Source organism: Tachypleus tridentatus, chromosome 8 (genome assembly GCF_004210375.1).
Source record: "Tachypleus tridentatus isolate NWPU-2018 chromosome 8, ASM421037v1, whole genome shotgun sequence".
NCBI classification, from domain to species: Eukaryota; Metazoa; Arthropoda; class Merostomata; order Xiphosura; family Limulidae; genus Tachypleus; species Tachypleus tridentatus.
The window spans coordinates 130,813,503-130,832,242 of NC_134832.1; the positions used below are offsets into that span (position 1 = coordinate 130,813,503).

Here is an 18,740-nt window from a genome sequence, read left to right on the forward strand (position 1 = left end):
AAAAATTTAATCTTAACACATATGGATAACCAGAAAATGTACAATAACACAAGACTCAAATTAATAAAACAAGTAAAATTTAATAAAGATTCTAGTTTTCACAGACAACATTTGTTTTTTCTTGCTGTCAGACTTAAAAGCTTCTACCTGGTAAAAATTCAAACTTTGAAACTTTCAACCATAAAAGCTTTTTTTGCTGAATCATATATACTTTGATATTTGAAGTACTGGTGACAGGCGAGTAAATAACATCTCTTCCCAGCATAAAATCATTCACATCTAAGCCAAATTACCAGATCAAAATACAATTATTGACTAAAACAGACTTCCACCTACATAACAGCTTATGCTGTGAAACAGTATTTATTTTATTTTAACTGAAAATGTTGGGAGGGGGGAAGAGAACTTAAGACTCTTTAATAACAAATTCTTCAACCCTTTCCAGTATAGTTTTATTATATAGGCTACACCTGCATTTGCAGTGATAAAAATTAACAATTCATAAAGAGAACTATCAGAAACACAGATGTTTCAAATACAGAATATAAAACTATGGAAGATTTCTGAACCTAAGTAAAATTTTTTTGTTCAAATATAAAGTTATGATATTATAAAACTATGTGACACACATCTTTATGTCAAGTTGTCATGGAACACATAAACTCATTGATTGAAAGCCAGGTTTATCATGTTTATTACCAATAATATAATCAAAATCCTAATGACAAAATTCATTACTAGTCCATTTCGTTGACAGACATTTTGCAGTAAAATATCTTAGACTGTTAAGATAAGTACAAGTACAGCAGTCATCTCAATAACATTTACCTATATATTATCATTAGATATTATGTTCAGCTTAAGCCAGGTAAGTACATCATAACACTACAGTTTTAAATCATAAGTAGCACACTTTGTAAAGCAATTACACCAAAAAAATTAGCAAACAGGATAGAGCACTATCCTAGATCATTTATAGAAGAAAATCAATAACCTTCTGACATATTGTGTAGAAATTTATAAATTTATAATACACATAAATAAAAGATGCTATACAGCAAGTAGATTGTGAGAAACAAATAATGTCATCACTTGGACAAAATATTTAAAATTATTTTAGCTTTATCAGCTTGGAAGTTGCAAAAAGAAAAATGCAATTAGTTAAAACTTACAATTATTGATATGATCAATTTAAAAAAAATTTTTTTTTAAATTATTCAAGCTAGATCACATATATATATTAGCAACAAATATGTACAGACTTGCATTTTTGTTTTGTATGTCGAGTACTTTTATCTGCAAAAGTTGGAAGTTTTATATATTTCTGCTCCCCAAATATGAACTCAGGAGTGGGATCAAAATTAGGGTTAGGAGACAATTTTTGTTTTGCTATATAAAACAGATGTTTTTAAAATATACATTAAAAGATCTAAATTTAAACATTTTAATTTTATTCTGCACGTGATTTGAGGAGGCTGGGTAATTTTTATAACTTTAGTAATTTCATTTAACCTCATAAGAAAATGCAAGATACCAAAGAGGAAAGGGTTATAAAGCTTACAATGGTCCATGAGTTACATTCTTTACTTAATCTTAAAATACTTTAAGTATTGTACTTTGCACAAATACCAAACTTTAAGTAGAAGCCACAATATAAGCATGGTCCTAGGCATAAAATAAAAGTGCTGTTAAAAAAACAGATATAATAGACATATATACAAACTTAAAGAAAAATATTCCAGTCAGAGTAAACTATGCATTCAGAGTGAAATTAAAAATTAACCTGGCCATCAATGCACCTACACAGATAAAGTCCAATAAAAGTAGTTTAAATTTATTTTTCAGTAACAGAACAAGCAACAACAAGTAGACACAGCTTGATACTGACAAAACCTTCCCACAAACATGGGAAAAACAATTTTCTGACAATTTTATAGCACACTTAGAGATTTAGTGTTGGTGATATGAAGCAAGTAATTTTGCTATATCATGTTTGACATAAAATTATGTAAAAAAAACTACAAATCTGTATTTTTTGCACTTAATAATGACTAAAGCAGTTTCAATATCACAGCTTCACATTATAAAAGACAAAATGCCAAGCAATAAATTTCCAGTTAAATATGTTAGGAATCAATATTCCAATGGTTACTTTTGGTCTGCAATAATCTGGCTTCTGACTGAAATACAAAAATTCTCGTTTTGTTTCTATGTTCTATTATTAATGTTGTGATATGCTTTTCAAAATATGAAAACATTTTCTTACTTAATGTAAAATTGGAAAGAAAGCATGGAAACTTCTGATCACTGTCATGAGCAAGTTTGGTACTTGGATAATTTTAGCTGACTAACAGATTAAGAAAACTCTTAACTAATTTGCAAACTTACATAAGAAACAGCTACAGAAAAAGCTTCATATTTAAGTGAGGGCTATGAGACCTGACATTCACTTGTATTAGTTATGGTAACAACATTAACAACAACATGCAAGTAATGATAATTAACAAACTGACAACAATGTTATTGTTCTCTCTTATTACAACAATTTTTTTTTCAGATTAACAATAAAGTACATCGTGCTGATGTTTTCTTGAAGGCAGTAAACGTTATTTTTGAGACCAACTAAACGAGTTGCTTTCCTTGATCAACTGAAAAACTTCGTCATCAACCAAACATATTTTTACTTGATCACAAGAGTTCCAGTAATAAAAGCTCAATGCTGAGCACCGTTAAAATTATAACAAATAAATAGAAGAAACAAAGACTACACCACAACCCAGTCTTCACTACTACTGTTGTTAGGCCCTTTTCGTTTTTGTCGTTGCTTGATGATAAGTTCTAGTTGTACCTTTAAGTTTTGTCGTAACTGACAGAGGCTCTCCTGGAACACAAAATAACGTTTAATCAGCAAAACCAAATTTTTTTTATTGTGGACTTTATTTTAAATAACCATTGATGTGGTAAAATGAAACGTTGTTTTCTAAAGCGATTTCATATCAAGTCCGTTAGTATCTTTGCTTCACCAGCTTACAGTTCTTACTAATTGTAACAATTTTACAATACATTTGTGAACAATATCAGAAAAATTCTTTCTCACATTATAAGTTTCAGTCAAAGATATTCCATCTTCGTTCATGAAAAGATGCTGTATTAGAAATAGTTTCTGTTGACATAACTGTTGAATCATAACTATAAACTAAAGCGACTACATTCTTACCACTTCACTTCTTAACTGCAGATACTCTTCCATGAAACTGCTTGTTTTTTGTTGATCTTCCTGTAAAGCTTTGCTCAGTTCTTCTCTGAAATACAAGAAGAATCTGATTTATCCTGAAAAACAACTTAATCATTTTTAGATCTTCAGAATCTAATGAGGAAATAAGAACATCAGAGGAATTATTTAGTAGTTAAATTGTATTAATATACTTCACCAAAATTTGTGAAAATATTGATTACTAACACACCTAACAATAATTAGTTTTTAAAATGTACAGAAATTATTAATAAAATATGGTGTGGCTTAGTGGTTAGGGCACTTGACTTGCAATCTGCAGGTTGCAGGTTCAAATAATTATCACCATACATGTTCACCCTTTAGCGTTGCTGTCAGTGCCAGCCACCCACGTGTCAAAATTCTTCACTGATGTAAAATATACGAGTAGCCAACCCCAATTCTAGATGGAATTAAGTTCTTTTAATTAAATATATACAATATGTACTGAGCTAAAGAATTGCTACAAGTTCTGCCATAAATGTTTATAAGTGTTTTGAACCTCTGTCTATACATGTAAAAAAGTATTTTTTGAATATTACAAATAACTGCTTAATACCTAAAAACACAGAACTTATTCTATTAACAACTATAACAATGAAGATGTTCAAAATATAAAAACATTTTTCATCTCAGAACGTGGAAAAAACTTTATGATCCTCACTGAAGACAACAAGACTTATTTTTTGTTTTCATCTAAGAATGTATGTCAAACAACTCTATTTTACATTCATATTTCATTATCTATAAAAAAAGTTCACTTTCAGAAGTAAGTTGCTGGTTGCTTACCTCAAAAATAAATTATTTTAACTACACAAAAATCTCTAATTAATTATAACACAAAGATATTAAAAACAAAATGTAATAAATAAACATTTTTGCATTTCACTGAATAATGCAAAGTAAAAAATAAAAGCACTGGGATAGAAACATGTTCTATGGCATCAAAACTCAACAACTGGTTCAACAGTAAAGTCATATTCTGAAATAGAAAATGTACAACACAAACTAGTAAGCAGATATACATTATCATCCATAAGAGCTCTGTGGCATCTAAAGATATAACATTGACTGTATAATTGAACAGGAGAGCAATACTTAGAAACAGACTATCAACATTTCTTCTTTTGTTTATTGTTAAGTGTAAAGCTAGACAATGGGCTATCTGTGTTCTGTCCACTACGGGTATCAAAATTCAGTTTCTAGCAGTACAGTGGAGTGCCATTAAGCCGCGGACCAGTAAACCGTGAAATCGCTTAAGCCGCTGTAGCAAGTCTTGTCCCAAAATTTTTTATGTATTAAATTTACTACCTGGCTTTTTAAAGTTTCTCACACTCTCCTTGTCTTTATAACTTCAAGGGGATATTTAAAAAGGATTTGCTTTAATTTGGGAAATAAATAAAATATATTACAATAGAAATCGACCATTAATCTACCTTATCCGCTCTCTGTGTCAGCTTTATGGAGGCTGCCATTGTTACCGAATCCCACCTCTCCATACATTAAAGTTAATCCATGGTAAATCCGTGAAAAAAGTGATCAATAATTAAAGTATTATTTTTAATTTGATAATCCGATATTTTTATGGAATTGTATAAATATTGGCCACAAACCCAATAGAAATCACTTCAGTTTCTGAATTAATAGTGAGCATATCATATTGACATGGCGGCCTGCATGTTACACGGGAAGACGAAATTTTACAGGGAAAAGCGAACCATCGCAATGCATTGGTCATTTGTGTTAAAATGGCACTTGTCAATTGTATCTGAATAGTCTATACATTAATATTATAATGATCACGCAATGGCCCGGATGAGGCTCCTCGGCGGAGCTGTTGGCGACTTCGGCTTTTCAGTCACAAAGATTTAAGTCGCAGACCACTTAAGCCACGGTTAAGCAGGCTGACCCCCCAAATACCGCGGTTTAACGGCGCTCCACTGTATAAGTCTGCAGACATTGCTGTGTCAGGTACAATACCGATGTTAATAGGTACTGGACATTGATACATGTATACAATATCATCTGTTTGATTTTTACAGAGCAAAGTCACATTAAGCTATCTGATATGTGCACCATAGGGAAATAAACCCTTGATTTTGGTGTTGTACATCAGTAAACATAAAGCTTTCCCACTGCGAGACAGCTATAATATCGTTCATATCAGTTAATAAAAAGTGATAGTTAGATATGCAGTCAAGCATAACAACTACTAGATGGTGAGAACTCGGGATACAATATGATCCATAATAAGTATTGAACAAAAGTACCCACAGAAATGAATCATAAGAGCTACTGAATAGTAGTACCTAAGGATATAGTACCACCCATAACAGCAACTGGACAGTGGTATATACAGATAGAATACCAACCATAACACCTACTCAATAACAATACCTTGATATTAAGTACTAACCATAACAGTTACTAATCAAAGATACATAGGTATACAGTGTTAATCATACTAACCACTAGACCATGATACCTATGGATATAGTGTCAACCATAATAGCTTCTAGACAGTGATACCTATGGATATAGAGTCAACCATAATAGCTACTAGACAGTGATAACTATGGATATAGTGTCAACCATAATAGCTACTAGACAGTGATAACTATGGATATAGTGTCAACCATAATAGCTACTAGACAGTGATAACTATGGATATAGTGTCAACCATAATAGCTACTAGACAGTGATAACTATGGATATAGTGTTAACCATAATAGCTACTAGACAGTGATACCTATAGATAGAGAGTCAACCACAATAGCTACTAGACAGTGATGCCTATGGATATAGTGTTAACCATAATAGCTACTAGACAGTGATAACTATGGATATAGTGTCAACCATAATAGCTACTAGACAGTGATACCTATGGATATAGTGTTAACCATAATAGCTACTAGACAGTGATAACTATGGATATAGTGTCAACCATAATAGCTACTAGACAGTGTAACTATGGATATAGTGTTAACCATAATAGCTACTAGACAGTGATAACTATGGATATAGTGTTAACCATAATAGCTACTAGACAGTGATAACTATGGATATAGTGTTAACCATAATAGCTACTAGACAGTGACACCTAGACATACACTGTTAACCATAGGTACATCTGTGGAAGAAAATCTTGACACCTTTTCTTAGAAAAGGTATTTGTAGAAAGGAAATGTTAAGAGCACATTATTTTGAAAGTTCATTAAATTTGTTGTAACACTGAAAGAAGCTTCAATGTATTCTAATGGATACTACAAAGACTGGTTATTTATTATCAGAAATTTAAAAATGTTTGTGGTAACCCAAGTTCCTCATACAAAGAGAAACTTAAACTTTACAAAGTGCACAATAAAGCAAAGGTAAAGTCTCATTACTATCAAAGAAATGTATGGATGCAAATCATTTCTGATGTGGTAACTGGAAATGCAAAAAAGGTGCTGCTGTATAATAGTGTATATGATAAAAACTTTTAAATTTTGTGAAATTTAGCATTTTGTTGTTCTCAGGTTTATGTGCTAGTTATGTGAAATTTCTGTACTGTGTAATATGGATGTCAAGATACAGTCTCAAGTCACACGTTTTAGTTCACTGAGGAACTTATTCAAATGTTAAAGAAGTTGCCAATATTCACACTAAACCATTTTCAGACATATCTGTGAAGTCACCTGACTAAGTGTATGTGTAGACTTTTGTCCATTTGGAATGCTTAAATGCGGTGTTGCAAGCTTGGTTGATTTAGTGTTTTTTTGGCAGAAAGCAGCTAGGCTATCTGTGCTAGCTAATATCCACATATGGTTGAGAATTTTATGCAAAGTTTTACAACAGGTGTTATGCAAGACTGATCTTGATAAACTGTGATGTTAGCCATAGTGAATAGGCCATGAGAGTGAGCACAAGTGACAATGGATATTTTACATTCCCAAGGACAGCATAAGATCTGGAGCATTGTTCTTACATTATGAAAATCCTTTCTAACAGATGGTGAGTGTTATCTGCAGATACAATATCAACCATAATAGCTAATAGTCACTGATATCATGACAGTAAAACAACAATTTAATGATATCCTAGACATCTTGAGAAGCACATAAGTAGTTTTTGACCAGTGGTATGTAAACAGTACAATGGTAGCCTAAATATCTACAAGCCAGTGATATCAAGGTTGTAGAGCAACTTAAGTAAATCCTGGGCAGTTGTGCAGTAACTTAAGTAACTCTTGGACAGTTGTGCAGCAACTTAAGTAAATCTTGGACAGTTGTGCAGCAACTTAAGTAAATCTTGGACAAAACAACAACATAAGTACATCCTAAAAAGTAGAAAAACAACAGTAAATCTTTGAGAGATGAACAATATTAGTAAATGCAAGACAGCAGAACAGCACCATGTATAGATCCTGAACAGAATAACAACAACTTAAATCAATTCTAGACAGCAGAAATAACAATGCAAGTAAATAAATTAGAACAACCATTTAAGTAGCTACTAGACAGTATTATGTAAAAGGTGCAACAGTAAATTAAATAGATAATGGTCAATGATACCTAAACAGTAAATGTGAAATACAGAAAGAAGACAAGTAACCTGGGGTGACCCAAATATAAAAAAAAAGGGAACATAGAGTTTTACCGAGAGAAGGACTTCTGGAGGATGTGATATTGGGTAATAAATTAGAGACAAAATGCTTAGGTTAATTGTAAATATATATATTTTTTCCTTTAAGATAATGTGTTAACAGGGTCATATATTTTTGCTAAATTTCATCTCAAGCAATAATTTTTCCAATTTCACTGCACAACACAGTTTTAGCTTCTTGAACACTGGTGGGTGTTCCTTATAGATTTTTGGCTGCTGATCATGAAAATCACATCCAAATTTGCCCATCACGTACCATTTTATCAAAATCTTCAGTTTAATCAGGACATTGCTACAATGGAAAAATGATATCAGGGCAACTGGAATCCATCAATGCTTGCTTACTACTGTTGGACACTGCAACGTGATGCACAGGACATTGAATACAAATGAAAATCAGGAGCAAAACACTTTTAATTATGTTAACTTAATAGCGTATTAAAAACATCAACGCAATTAAATATGTTATTGCTGGTAAACAGTTAACTGTCTATTTCTCAAAGTTCCTACATGATGAAGCAAAACCAAAACTATATTTGTGCATACCCACCAGGTACCTGTCACAATCAGCAAAAACTTTTCAAAAAAATTGTTGTGCAGTGTTTTTAATGCCTTTTTCAAGTTTTTCATATACATTTTAGAACTCTATGCTCTTAAAAAGTTGTGCATCTGTAAACACTTTAGAATAACAAATTATTTCTAACCAGACAACTTAGATAAAAAATATTTAGATCTAGAATATAATTCAAATACACAAAATGAAAACTAGTTATATAAACAATAACAGAGCAAACCTTCTTTCTGTTAAGAATTTTATTTCTGTCTGGACTTGGAGATACTCTTGAGCCATCTTGCGATGCTCCTCAAATATAGCAACAGACTCCCAGCAAGAGTGGGCAGGTGGAAGTGGCTAAAGAACCAATAATGTGTAAAAGAATATCAAGCTAATTTTTTGTAACAAAATGTGTATTATATATATATATGTATATATTATAATCAAATTTTTAAGCCATAAAGAAAACACATTAAACTTAAACAAAATATGCTGCACATTTTTAAAAGATCCTACGGTACAAGCTACAACGTGGGATAATAAAATGCATCCTAGGTTTTGGAAGTGGCTGCAGAAATAGGACCCACATTCAGGTGGAGATACACCATTTATCAGTCTTAACTTCCAATTTGATAGTCTCACATAAGAAGATTAGAAATTAGGAGAGCAAGATGTGGGTGCTCAAGCCCACAGTGTCCCACCTCTATATCACCCTTTACTGTCTGCAGACACTTTTTATGAATCAACCTTTAAAAAAAACTTTTAAAATAAGATAATAAACCTTAACAATTAAAAAAAAGGAAAGGTAATTAAATTATTATTTCTATTAGACAAACAGAAAATATTTAGTTCAACATAAATTTTTATTTGAAACATATATGTTGCTGGCATTAGGGACAAGTTATGGTTTACATAATTAAATAATATCACTATTTTATCTTATGTTAACAAATAAATCTTAAAGCATGAACATAATTTTTTTTTACAGTTTTAAGATAACACTTTAGAATTGGGAAAAATAAATGCATCAAACTGTTAATAAGATAATCAGTTATTTTAACTCAAATAAATACTTCAAGATCACGCTAAGCCACCATAATTAAAGGCTAGAAAAGCTATACTTAACATAAAAACACAGCATCAGATGCAAAGAAAAATAAACCAAGATTCAAAATCATACTGTTGCTCAGCTCAAGTTGAAAAGAAATATAAATTTGTATCATAGAAATGACTAGTATCAGGGGAGAAATTAGATCACAATTTTTATTCCAAAAACAAACAAAAAATACTGTTATTATGAGTCAGTAAGTTAAACTTAATTTCCCATGCCTTGAATTTCAGCATCAAATTGTGAAAAAGCTAGCATTCTACTTTGAGGAATACTCCAAAACCATGTTTAAAAAATAGATAAGATTCATAAAAACACTTGATACAGAATAAATGTTAAAAAAATTATACTAATGGAACTACTGAGCACTGGGAGATATGAAAGTAAGAACCACTCTATATCATAGTTTAAACAAAACGGTTTATAGTCAAAGAAACATCACAGAAAGAGTAAAATCTATTTACATTGGGATAACTACTCAAGGTAGAAATCAAGAATGAAAATGTGTATGAATAGGACAATCAGTCAGTGGTCAAATCAAGACAGGTATATAAAATTTATGTCAACAGAATCAGTAACAATTACAGGGTTAAAATTAGTACTCAAACTGAAGGGCAATAAAAAGGAACATTATCTTCCTTGTTAACAGAATATAAAAGAAATCACTGCAATCTGAACAGAAGGAAAAACATTGAAACACTGACTGTCAAATGTCTGATTGTGGGAACATGCAAGGTTTCAGGAGTTCCCTTTGTTAACTTTTCACAACTTGAGTGCTGGTTAAAATCCATTATAAAAAGCAGTGTGCTTTCTAAAAATTATTCATCTTGGAGTGAAAACGGGAAGTATAAGTAATTTATTTAAAAATGAAAGCGTATATTGATCTAATGATCAGTTTATAGGGCAATAACAGAAACAAATCACGTGAATAAAAAATAGCAGAATAGAAATAATTTTTTTTCATATAACAGTGTTTACCTGTAGCTTAGGTTCCAAAAGCAAGTATGCATTTAAGTCTTGTGATGTTGAATTTTCCCTCTGAAGATTTCCTTCTATAAAAAAGAATGCCAAAAGGGTGATAAAATATCACATTTTACTAAATTATTACATTTAATAAGATTTACAAGCACTTTCTGTGATGCATTGAAAAATGTCTACAAATATTATCTTGATTTTTATTCCCATTACAATTTTACTGAAGTGAAAATACTACAGAGGAAAGTACACCACTTTTAAAACAGGCATTTCCAATAGACTGATAAAGTAGTTGTTATTATTATTAGATAAATCTTTAAAACTAATAGTTAATGATCCATAATTATTACCTTGTATTCAGTTTTTTTCATTACAATTTTGGCATCTTATCATGTCATTTCCAAAATTATAAATTGCTACAATCCTTATTCAGAGATCACTTTATCAATGAAATGATAACAGTATGTTGTTCAGTAATCATATTGCCATCAGGATGATAAAGGTATTTACAATAAACAATTACTTCAATATATGACATGTGAATAACCAACTGAAAGATCAGAATGCCCTCCTAGTGGACTTATCAGCCACTTGACAGGAACCCATCTCATTCTTTTGAACCAAAATTTCATGCAGGTAGGTTGTGTCTTTAGTCTTCTTAAAATTACATTTTTTTAAAAAACAATATGGAGCTCAGTTACTAAACCTGATAAATTATAGTGGATTTCTATTGTATTGATATACAATTATTTATGATATTTCAAATGTATACATATAAAACCTAAAAAAAAATTAATTTTGTTTCACATCCTTCACGTATAAAATTTGAGAAGGCTTAGCAACCTTTGGCAAACAGCAAACAAGTACAAAGATCATTGTAATTAGAAGATATAACTGTTTGCTATACTTACTTATTTACTCTTCTATGTTTTAAGAAAAATAAGTCTGAGAACTTATTTGTAAGTAGTAATAATCTATACACACATGTAATGTATAATAATTAAAATATGACTGAATTTTACAAAATACTAGTCCACTAAAGCACAGCCAAGACTGGTCACTTTATAAATACTAGAGGCCAGTTTTATATTAATGGATACGATTACATGAGTGCACATGCACAACATCAATGGAACTTTCATAATGTTAACCAAGAACAGCTGGATGGTTAATACAATACAAATAATAAATAAATATAAATGTATAATGTTATGAGATTTAAGCTATTTAGACAATACATTTGTGTTTTTGAAATTATATTCTGTAGACATTCTAGAATGTAAAAGTCATAATTTATATTTATTTCGTAATTTCTTATGGTGGTTATGAAGTTGGTCAAATTGACAGACCCTATATAGTTAGGGTAGAGAAAATAACAGACAAAATATAAAGTTCTACTGAAAACAAATGCTTGAACTGTACTTAAGAAATTTCAAAGATTATATAAATAATATCTGAAATTCTAGGGATGATGAACAGTATTTTAATCATAACATGAAAATCACTTCGCACTCAGATTAGCAACGAAACAGACTATAATTTCACAAACAAAACTTTAGTAAAAATATGTCATTAACATAATTTGATATTTTTTTGTGTACAAAAGACTTGTAAGCTTTACTAAGTCTGCAAAAGTTGGTGAAGGTATACATATTGAACCAAAAGTTGCAGTATAAATACTTAATTCATGTATATTATACTGAGCCAGTCATGAAAGTGTTAGAAAACATGTGACTTTATTATTTTATACAAAATTATATCTAAAAATAAAAAAATTAGAAACATGTTTAGATTTTTCTTTTTACCCTTCATAAAAAAATGAATATTTTATTAACAATTTTATTTAAAAATAAAAAAATTAGAAACAAGGTTTTCATATTTCTCTTTTTATCATTCATAAACAAGTGACTTCATTATTTTATTAATGATTTCATCTAAGAATAAAAGATCAGAAATATGCCATGTTCAGATTTCTCTTTTTATTACAGTTAACTCTCCAACTCACTGCTTCACAATTTTTTTTTATACCTCATCATTTCCCAACTTACTTTCATGCATAAATTACATTTAAATGTTTTGACTGATAATGCTGTTAAAACAACATATGTAGTAATAAACTGTGTTTAATTAATCAATTCAAATAATAAATTTCTCTGCTTAACCTGAAGTTATAATTTTCCTACACTGAAAATGTGTTTCCAATTAGTACTTATCTTCAGTCACAAAAGATTAGCTATTCTTGTTTGGTGCTGTCCTTTAACATGGAACTTTTTTACTAACACATGTCATGAGTCTGTTGAAATTGGAAGATTCCAAGATATCTTACATGGAAATCATCATGTATCACTTGTTAACCAACAGCAGCATTACATGCTCACATGATGCATGTGGTTCCCTCTACACTCCTGTACCTAACCATCACTTTAAAGTTAGGCAGAAAAAGTGAGCATTGGCAGTAGTAGGGAAGAAGGATGGGAAGTGTGAGAAAGGGTAGGGTAGGTAAGTACCAATCGAAAATACATTTTCAATGTAAGAAATTTATACCTTATGATATGGTACTTACCTTCACCACATTTACACGAAGGATCAGCATGAGGGAGAAAGAGATACTTCCAAAAAGTGTCTGAAGGAAACCTCTAATCAGGAAAGAAAAATGGGGGCATCTGACTATTTTCTGAAGCTGGTATACTCTTCACCTTTGTGTATAATTTTGAAAATATAAGGTGTAATGGATGGTACATAGCATCCAATATCTATACTCCAGGAAACCAGTATCCTTAAAGAGTAAGATTATGCCCATGCCCACTTAAAATCTAATCCAGGAATTGGAGATTAAGATCTACACCAATCCCAGGATATTTCTACTCATGCAATGAATTAGGTGGATTTGTTGACTCTATTCCTAAACTTCCTCTTTGGTGAACCGATATCCCATGAAAGTAGGACAAGAACACCCAACTAAAGGGATGAGCTGCATGTAATACCTCAACTCCAGGTGTTGCTAAAGTGCAGCCATTGTGGTGTATTGATTCACTCTAATCCAAAACCTCCTTTGCAGGGAACTGACATCTAATGAGGGAAGGATGAGGACACCCAATCTGAACATGCAACACTAGTAAAGGACACATTTTTTTCCTTAACATGTTTTACACCAGCATCATGCCCTACTCCCAACTCAATGGTTATATCCATCTAAGTGTCATACATCCAGGAGGAAACTTCCATGATCCACCACCCCAGCAGTTTCAAACTGGTAAGTTGCAAGGATTCCTGTAATCAGCTTGAAGAAGAGGAGGAAATAACATGTGGAGAAGTATGGAGAGCTGTTGCCAATGGAGACAATGCAATGAGGTGACCAAGAAACCATATTTTTAAAAGCAGATCAAACCAAGTTCTTCATTCAAGGTGTAATAGAGGTGGGCAGCTATCTCCATCTGCTTTACCTATGTCATCCATGGGTGGTACAATCTAGGATGGGCATATTTATGAAGCAGATAGTGAGTTTTTAACCTACAAATGATCTTGCACAACACCCCATCTTTTTGATGACCGTATGAAGCCACAGATGAGGGCAAGCTATCAACATGGCATATAATGCAAATTTAATAGTTAAAAATAACTGGTAAGGCAGCACTTGCCACAGAGAGGTACCCTTGAGCAAAGTAAGGGGCACTGTAAGAAAAAATAAAAGAATTAAGAAAGACTTATCCAGTGTCCATGCTGCACCAAAATGTGAAGTAACGCCACAGGCAGTAGGCAATACCCAGAGGATACAGAAACTGTGAAGCAATGGGAGATGAACATCGGCATGAAGTACATGTCCTAAAGTTAAATCTCCTTCAAGGCCAACCAAAAGGAGAACAAGAAAAAGATGAAAAGATTGGATGAGAAATGTGAACAAATGGAACAGAAGGCAACGTGAGGAACAAAACAATGGATGAAACCACGACCCAACTGTGAAAGGTAAAGGGAGAAATATCCAAGGAGGAAGAGGGTTGCCTGTGAAGAAACTGCCAAGAATAGAAACCAATGAAGAAAACTGTATGGACAATATAATAACCAGTAGCATTAACACCACATGGATCTTAACAAGGATAAAGGATGAGAAAGGAAATTAAGTGAAAATGAGTTAATATTACAAGTAGGTAAAGACAAGGAAAAGAAATGGAAACAGGGGAGGACATGGACAATGGTACAGTGTGCAAGGCAACAGAATGGAGTATAATATGAATGTCCAATCTGGAAGCACTGGAACATGTAAATGACTAATGCATCTTGAAAAAAACAGGATAAAGGGTAAGAACAAGGGAAAGAAAGATGTTGAGGTAATGAAGAATGAAGAGAATGAGGAAAAGGAAATGACACCCAACATGAGAACCAGATCATGCCATCAGGGACTGAAAAGTAGTTGGGCATGAAAAAAAAGAACAGGAAAATGGTAATGTAGAATTGGTGACAGTGATCAAAGAATGAAGAAAGCAAAGGAAGAATAACTGCAAATAGAGTAAGAGAAAAACCACACGTAAGAGGACCAGAAATGAGCAATCTGAAGGACCAAGAACAGAATCTATGAGAAAGAAAATAAACTGACAAAGATAAACAAAATGGGATGTGTTCAACCAAATATAAGGGAAGACAAAACCTGATGATAGGGAACAAGTGGCCAAACCCACTAGTGAAAAAAGGAAATAAATGTACAGGCATAAAGGTCAAACCACTAAATGCCAAATCAGTTATCAAACTGAAACATTACCAAATGACCCCTGGAAATAGGAAACAAGAATACACTAAGTCCAGCCAATAATAAGGAGCTCTAGGATGGTAATAAGAAGAGAACATACAACCTCAGACCGAAAGCCCAAAGGCACACTGTGGTTGACACATGCAGCCTAGCTCTTATGTGACCAATCTGTAAATAAGAGAAAATCTATACACAACAAAGGGAGCCTGCTTCCCACAGAAGTATTAATCTGGACTCACCACTAAAAGAGATAGTCAATATAGTAGTAAAGAAGGGAGAATCCAAAGGATTCCAAGCAATGATTTCATCAGCCATGGAAAACCCATTAAAGGGACCTTAAACGAGTTTGACCAAATGGTAAGAAAGGAGCCACCAAAAGTGATAGAACCACTGGAGGAGAAAGAAATGGAGCAGACATGGTGTACTGAATGGCTCATACCAAAGAATAACACAAAAAATGAAGGCTGTGTCTGGCATATAAGAGTGACTAAGAATCCTTAAAAAGTAAGGGACTGAGAAGGATGAGTGGAAGGACTTCAATTGGGTGACAAACCCAACTACTCAAGTACTGTTGTTAAGAAGCTAATAAGTAGGACAGGCCAACATGCACATGGAACAGCAAGAAGAAACCAATAGTCCTAGGAACAGGGAAATGGAATACCAGAAAGTTGTAGGTAGGATATAGGGCCACACCATTTAGAAACCTCAAACAGGCAGGGATGTCTGAAATACTGTTAGGCAAGGAGAGAGAAACCAACAAAAATTGATGCTGGCATGACCAAGGATCCTAAGGAAAAAGAGAGAAACATGCAAGCTGGATCCAGTAGGAGGAGGAAGGGGATAAAAAAACCTTACAACAAGAGGTTGAGCTATACAGGAGCTGATCTGAAAAGAAAGTTAACAGATGAACTCCCACTGAGCAGTCTCCAGAACCAATGTTAGTGTGCCTAACATCCTTGGGAAAAAATGATGAACTACATCAACATATGAAGAATGAAAAGCAAGGACACAGAAGAAAAGGTCTGGTAGACAATGATTAACTGGGACAAAAGTGGAAAAGAAAAGATGGAAAGGCATTGGACCCAATAAACCAAGGGTTCTGGAAAAATGATCAATATGAAATTTTGCAAAAACAGGGCCATATGTGGGACCTTTAGAAAAAAAAAGCCAGGAGAAAAGGTGGATGAATGAAGGCATCAAAACCCAAAATGTTTTATCAACAAAAAAACATAGGTGTCACAGCCAGAGACAAGAAGTGGGAAAATGGAAAGTAAGGATAGAAAAACACCACCTGGAAACCCTTCCTGGATCTCTGGACAACCTCAGACATAAAAAGAAAAAAATGAGTAGAACTGAAATAATAAAAAAAAAAGAGAGTAAAGATAGAAAAGCAGTGCTAAACAAGAATTTTGGAACATGTCCCACAATCTGGTAAAATGCAACCCACATACTTTGATTTCTAAAGACAGCCAATCCAACAATGAGAGAGATCAGAGTGATCCAAACAAAGGGAAGCAAAGTAAAACTCAGGGAAAATGGATATCCTTCACTGTGCATGATACAAAGTTTTAGTGTCTTACATTCAACATTTTATTAAATCACTTTAAGTTATACTGATTAGTATAACATAAAATCATAGCCGATAATCCCTATTTTAATGGTATATAACTTCTTACTTCTACAGGGCAATATTTTAAAAATTCTGAATTTACCCTAGTGTGACACGACACATTTCTTCTTAGCATGTCATCATCCCTATTTTAATCAATCACTTTTTAAAATAGTATGAAAATAAATGTAAATTACTCTCTATAAGATTGTCATTGCTCAGATAAACCACATTTATTATGGTCTTAAACTCTGGTTACAGAGCTATCAAATAGTTTACCACTTTTGCCACACCCACCTGTCCTCTTTTTAAAGATTTTAAAGTTCTCTCTTATGCTTAATTATATATCACCTATAACCAATAGAAAGCCAAGGTTTTCATTTATCATGTGTATTATAGTGTGTTATGAACAGATAACCATCAATTTCACTTGTAGTACAAGCTTAGGTCCCACAGGAAATATAATGACCAGATTGGATAAATTTGCAAGGCTCTTGTGACATGGTTATAAAGCCAAAAAATTTATGATTTTCAAAGGAAAATGTCATCTTTGTGGTTGTTATTATTCTATGTTCTTTGATGCATAATATAATTAAATAAAAATTATTTAATGCATAACAACCATTAGTATAAAAAAAGTAGGTTTAAGTGCCATTGACAAAAAAAAAAAGAGTACTTGGGTAAGTACTTTATTTCTTGTTTTTCATATTTATTAGTTTTTATTATCATAATAGTAACTAAAATGTAAAAATTATGATCTCTTTGAGTTGGTTACATTTAGATAAAATACTAATAATAATACAATAAAAATATTTAACAAGGCATACACATGAGTAGCTTATGGGTAAGATAATTCAAAAACTTAATATGAGCTGCATGCAACCTGTGTGACTTACAACTTGTAATAATGCGAATAGTAGTTAGACACAGTTCAAATGGCAATAAAACAATAGTATAAATAGATGTATACTATTACAAGTTTAAAGATATTTAGGATAAAGAATTGTAGTTTCATGTTACATTTGAAGTTATTCTAGAAAGTAAAAGTTGGTAATTTAGATTTATTTTTTTTGGTGGTTACAAGGTCAGTAAAATTGATCAACCTTGTATACAGTTAGAGTAGAGAAAACAGGATATAAGACAAAGTTTTACTGAAAATAAACATCTGAATTGTATTCAAGAAGGTTTTGAAATGAAGAAAAGTATTTTTAACCTTAATATGAAAATCATTTTGCACACGGAATATTCATAACAAATACTTGATATATTAGATGTGTCTTTTGTTTTAAAGTTTATTAAAAACACTTCACTAAAAAAATTATTTTTTGTACGTAAAAAACTAATAACGTTTACTGAAAGGTTGACAAATTTCACAAAGATAAATACACTACATAAAGAGACAGTAGCACCAAATCTATAAAGACTTCGAACAAATACAAAGGGGTCATGTGGTTAAACTGACCAAGCTCATATTGCAAGATTTAATAAATGTTACAAGTCTTTTGTGCACAAGGGATCAGAATTTTTAAAATTAAGTATTTTTACTAAAAATTTATCCACAAATGTATGAAGTTAGTGCTAACTGTTCTGAATGCAAAGTGATTTTAATATTAAGATTTAAAGTATTTTTATTCACCTGAAAATTGTCAAATCTCATTTTTATTGTCTCTAAAAACTCCTAAATATTAAACATCTTTTAAGTAAAACTTTAGATTTTATTAGTTATTTTCTGTACCTTAACTGTATGTGCATTTGAATACCTTGACTGACATTATAACCACCATACAAATATGAAATCTAAATTAACCTTTTTCTCCTTTCCAGAATGACTGCAAATCA

General features: G+C 32.0%; 1 protein-coding gene across 7 annotated transcripts in view; it reads right to left on the reverse strand.

The window, feature by feature from the left end:
• Positions 1–433: 433 nt before the first annotated feature.
• LOC143223495 (mitogen-activated protein kinase kinase kinase 7-like) overlaps positions 434–18,740 on the reverse strand; it is a 91,647-nt gene continuing 73,340 nt past the window's right edge. For all 7 annotated transcript variants that reach the window (XM_076451551.1, XM_076451555.1, XM_076451556.1 and 4 more), the window contains 4 exons: positions 10,555–10,628; positions 8,710–8,825; positions 3,218–3,302; positions 434–2,881 (listed from right to left, as the gene is read on the reverse strand). In XM_076451551.1, the coding sequence (XP_076307666.1) occupies positions 2,765–2,881; positions 3,218–3,302; positions 8,710–8,825; positions 10,555–10,628 (392 nt within the window). In that variant the 3' untranslated portion in view covers positions 434–2,764. The remainder of the gene's footprint in view (positions 2,882–3,217; positions 3,303–8,709; positions 8,826–10,554; positions 10,629–18,740) is intronic.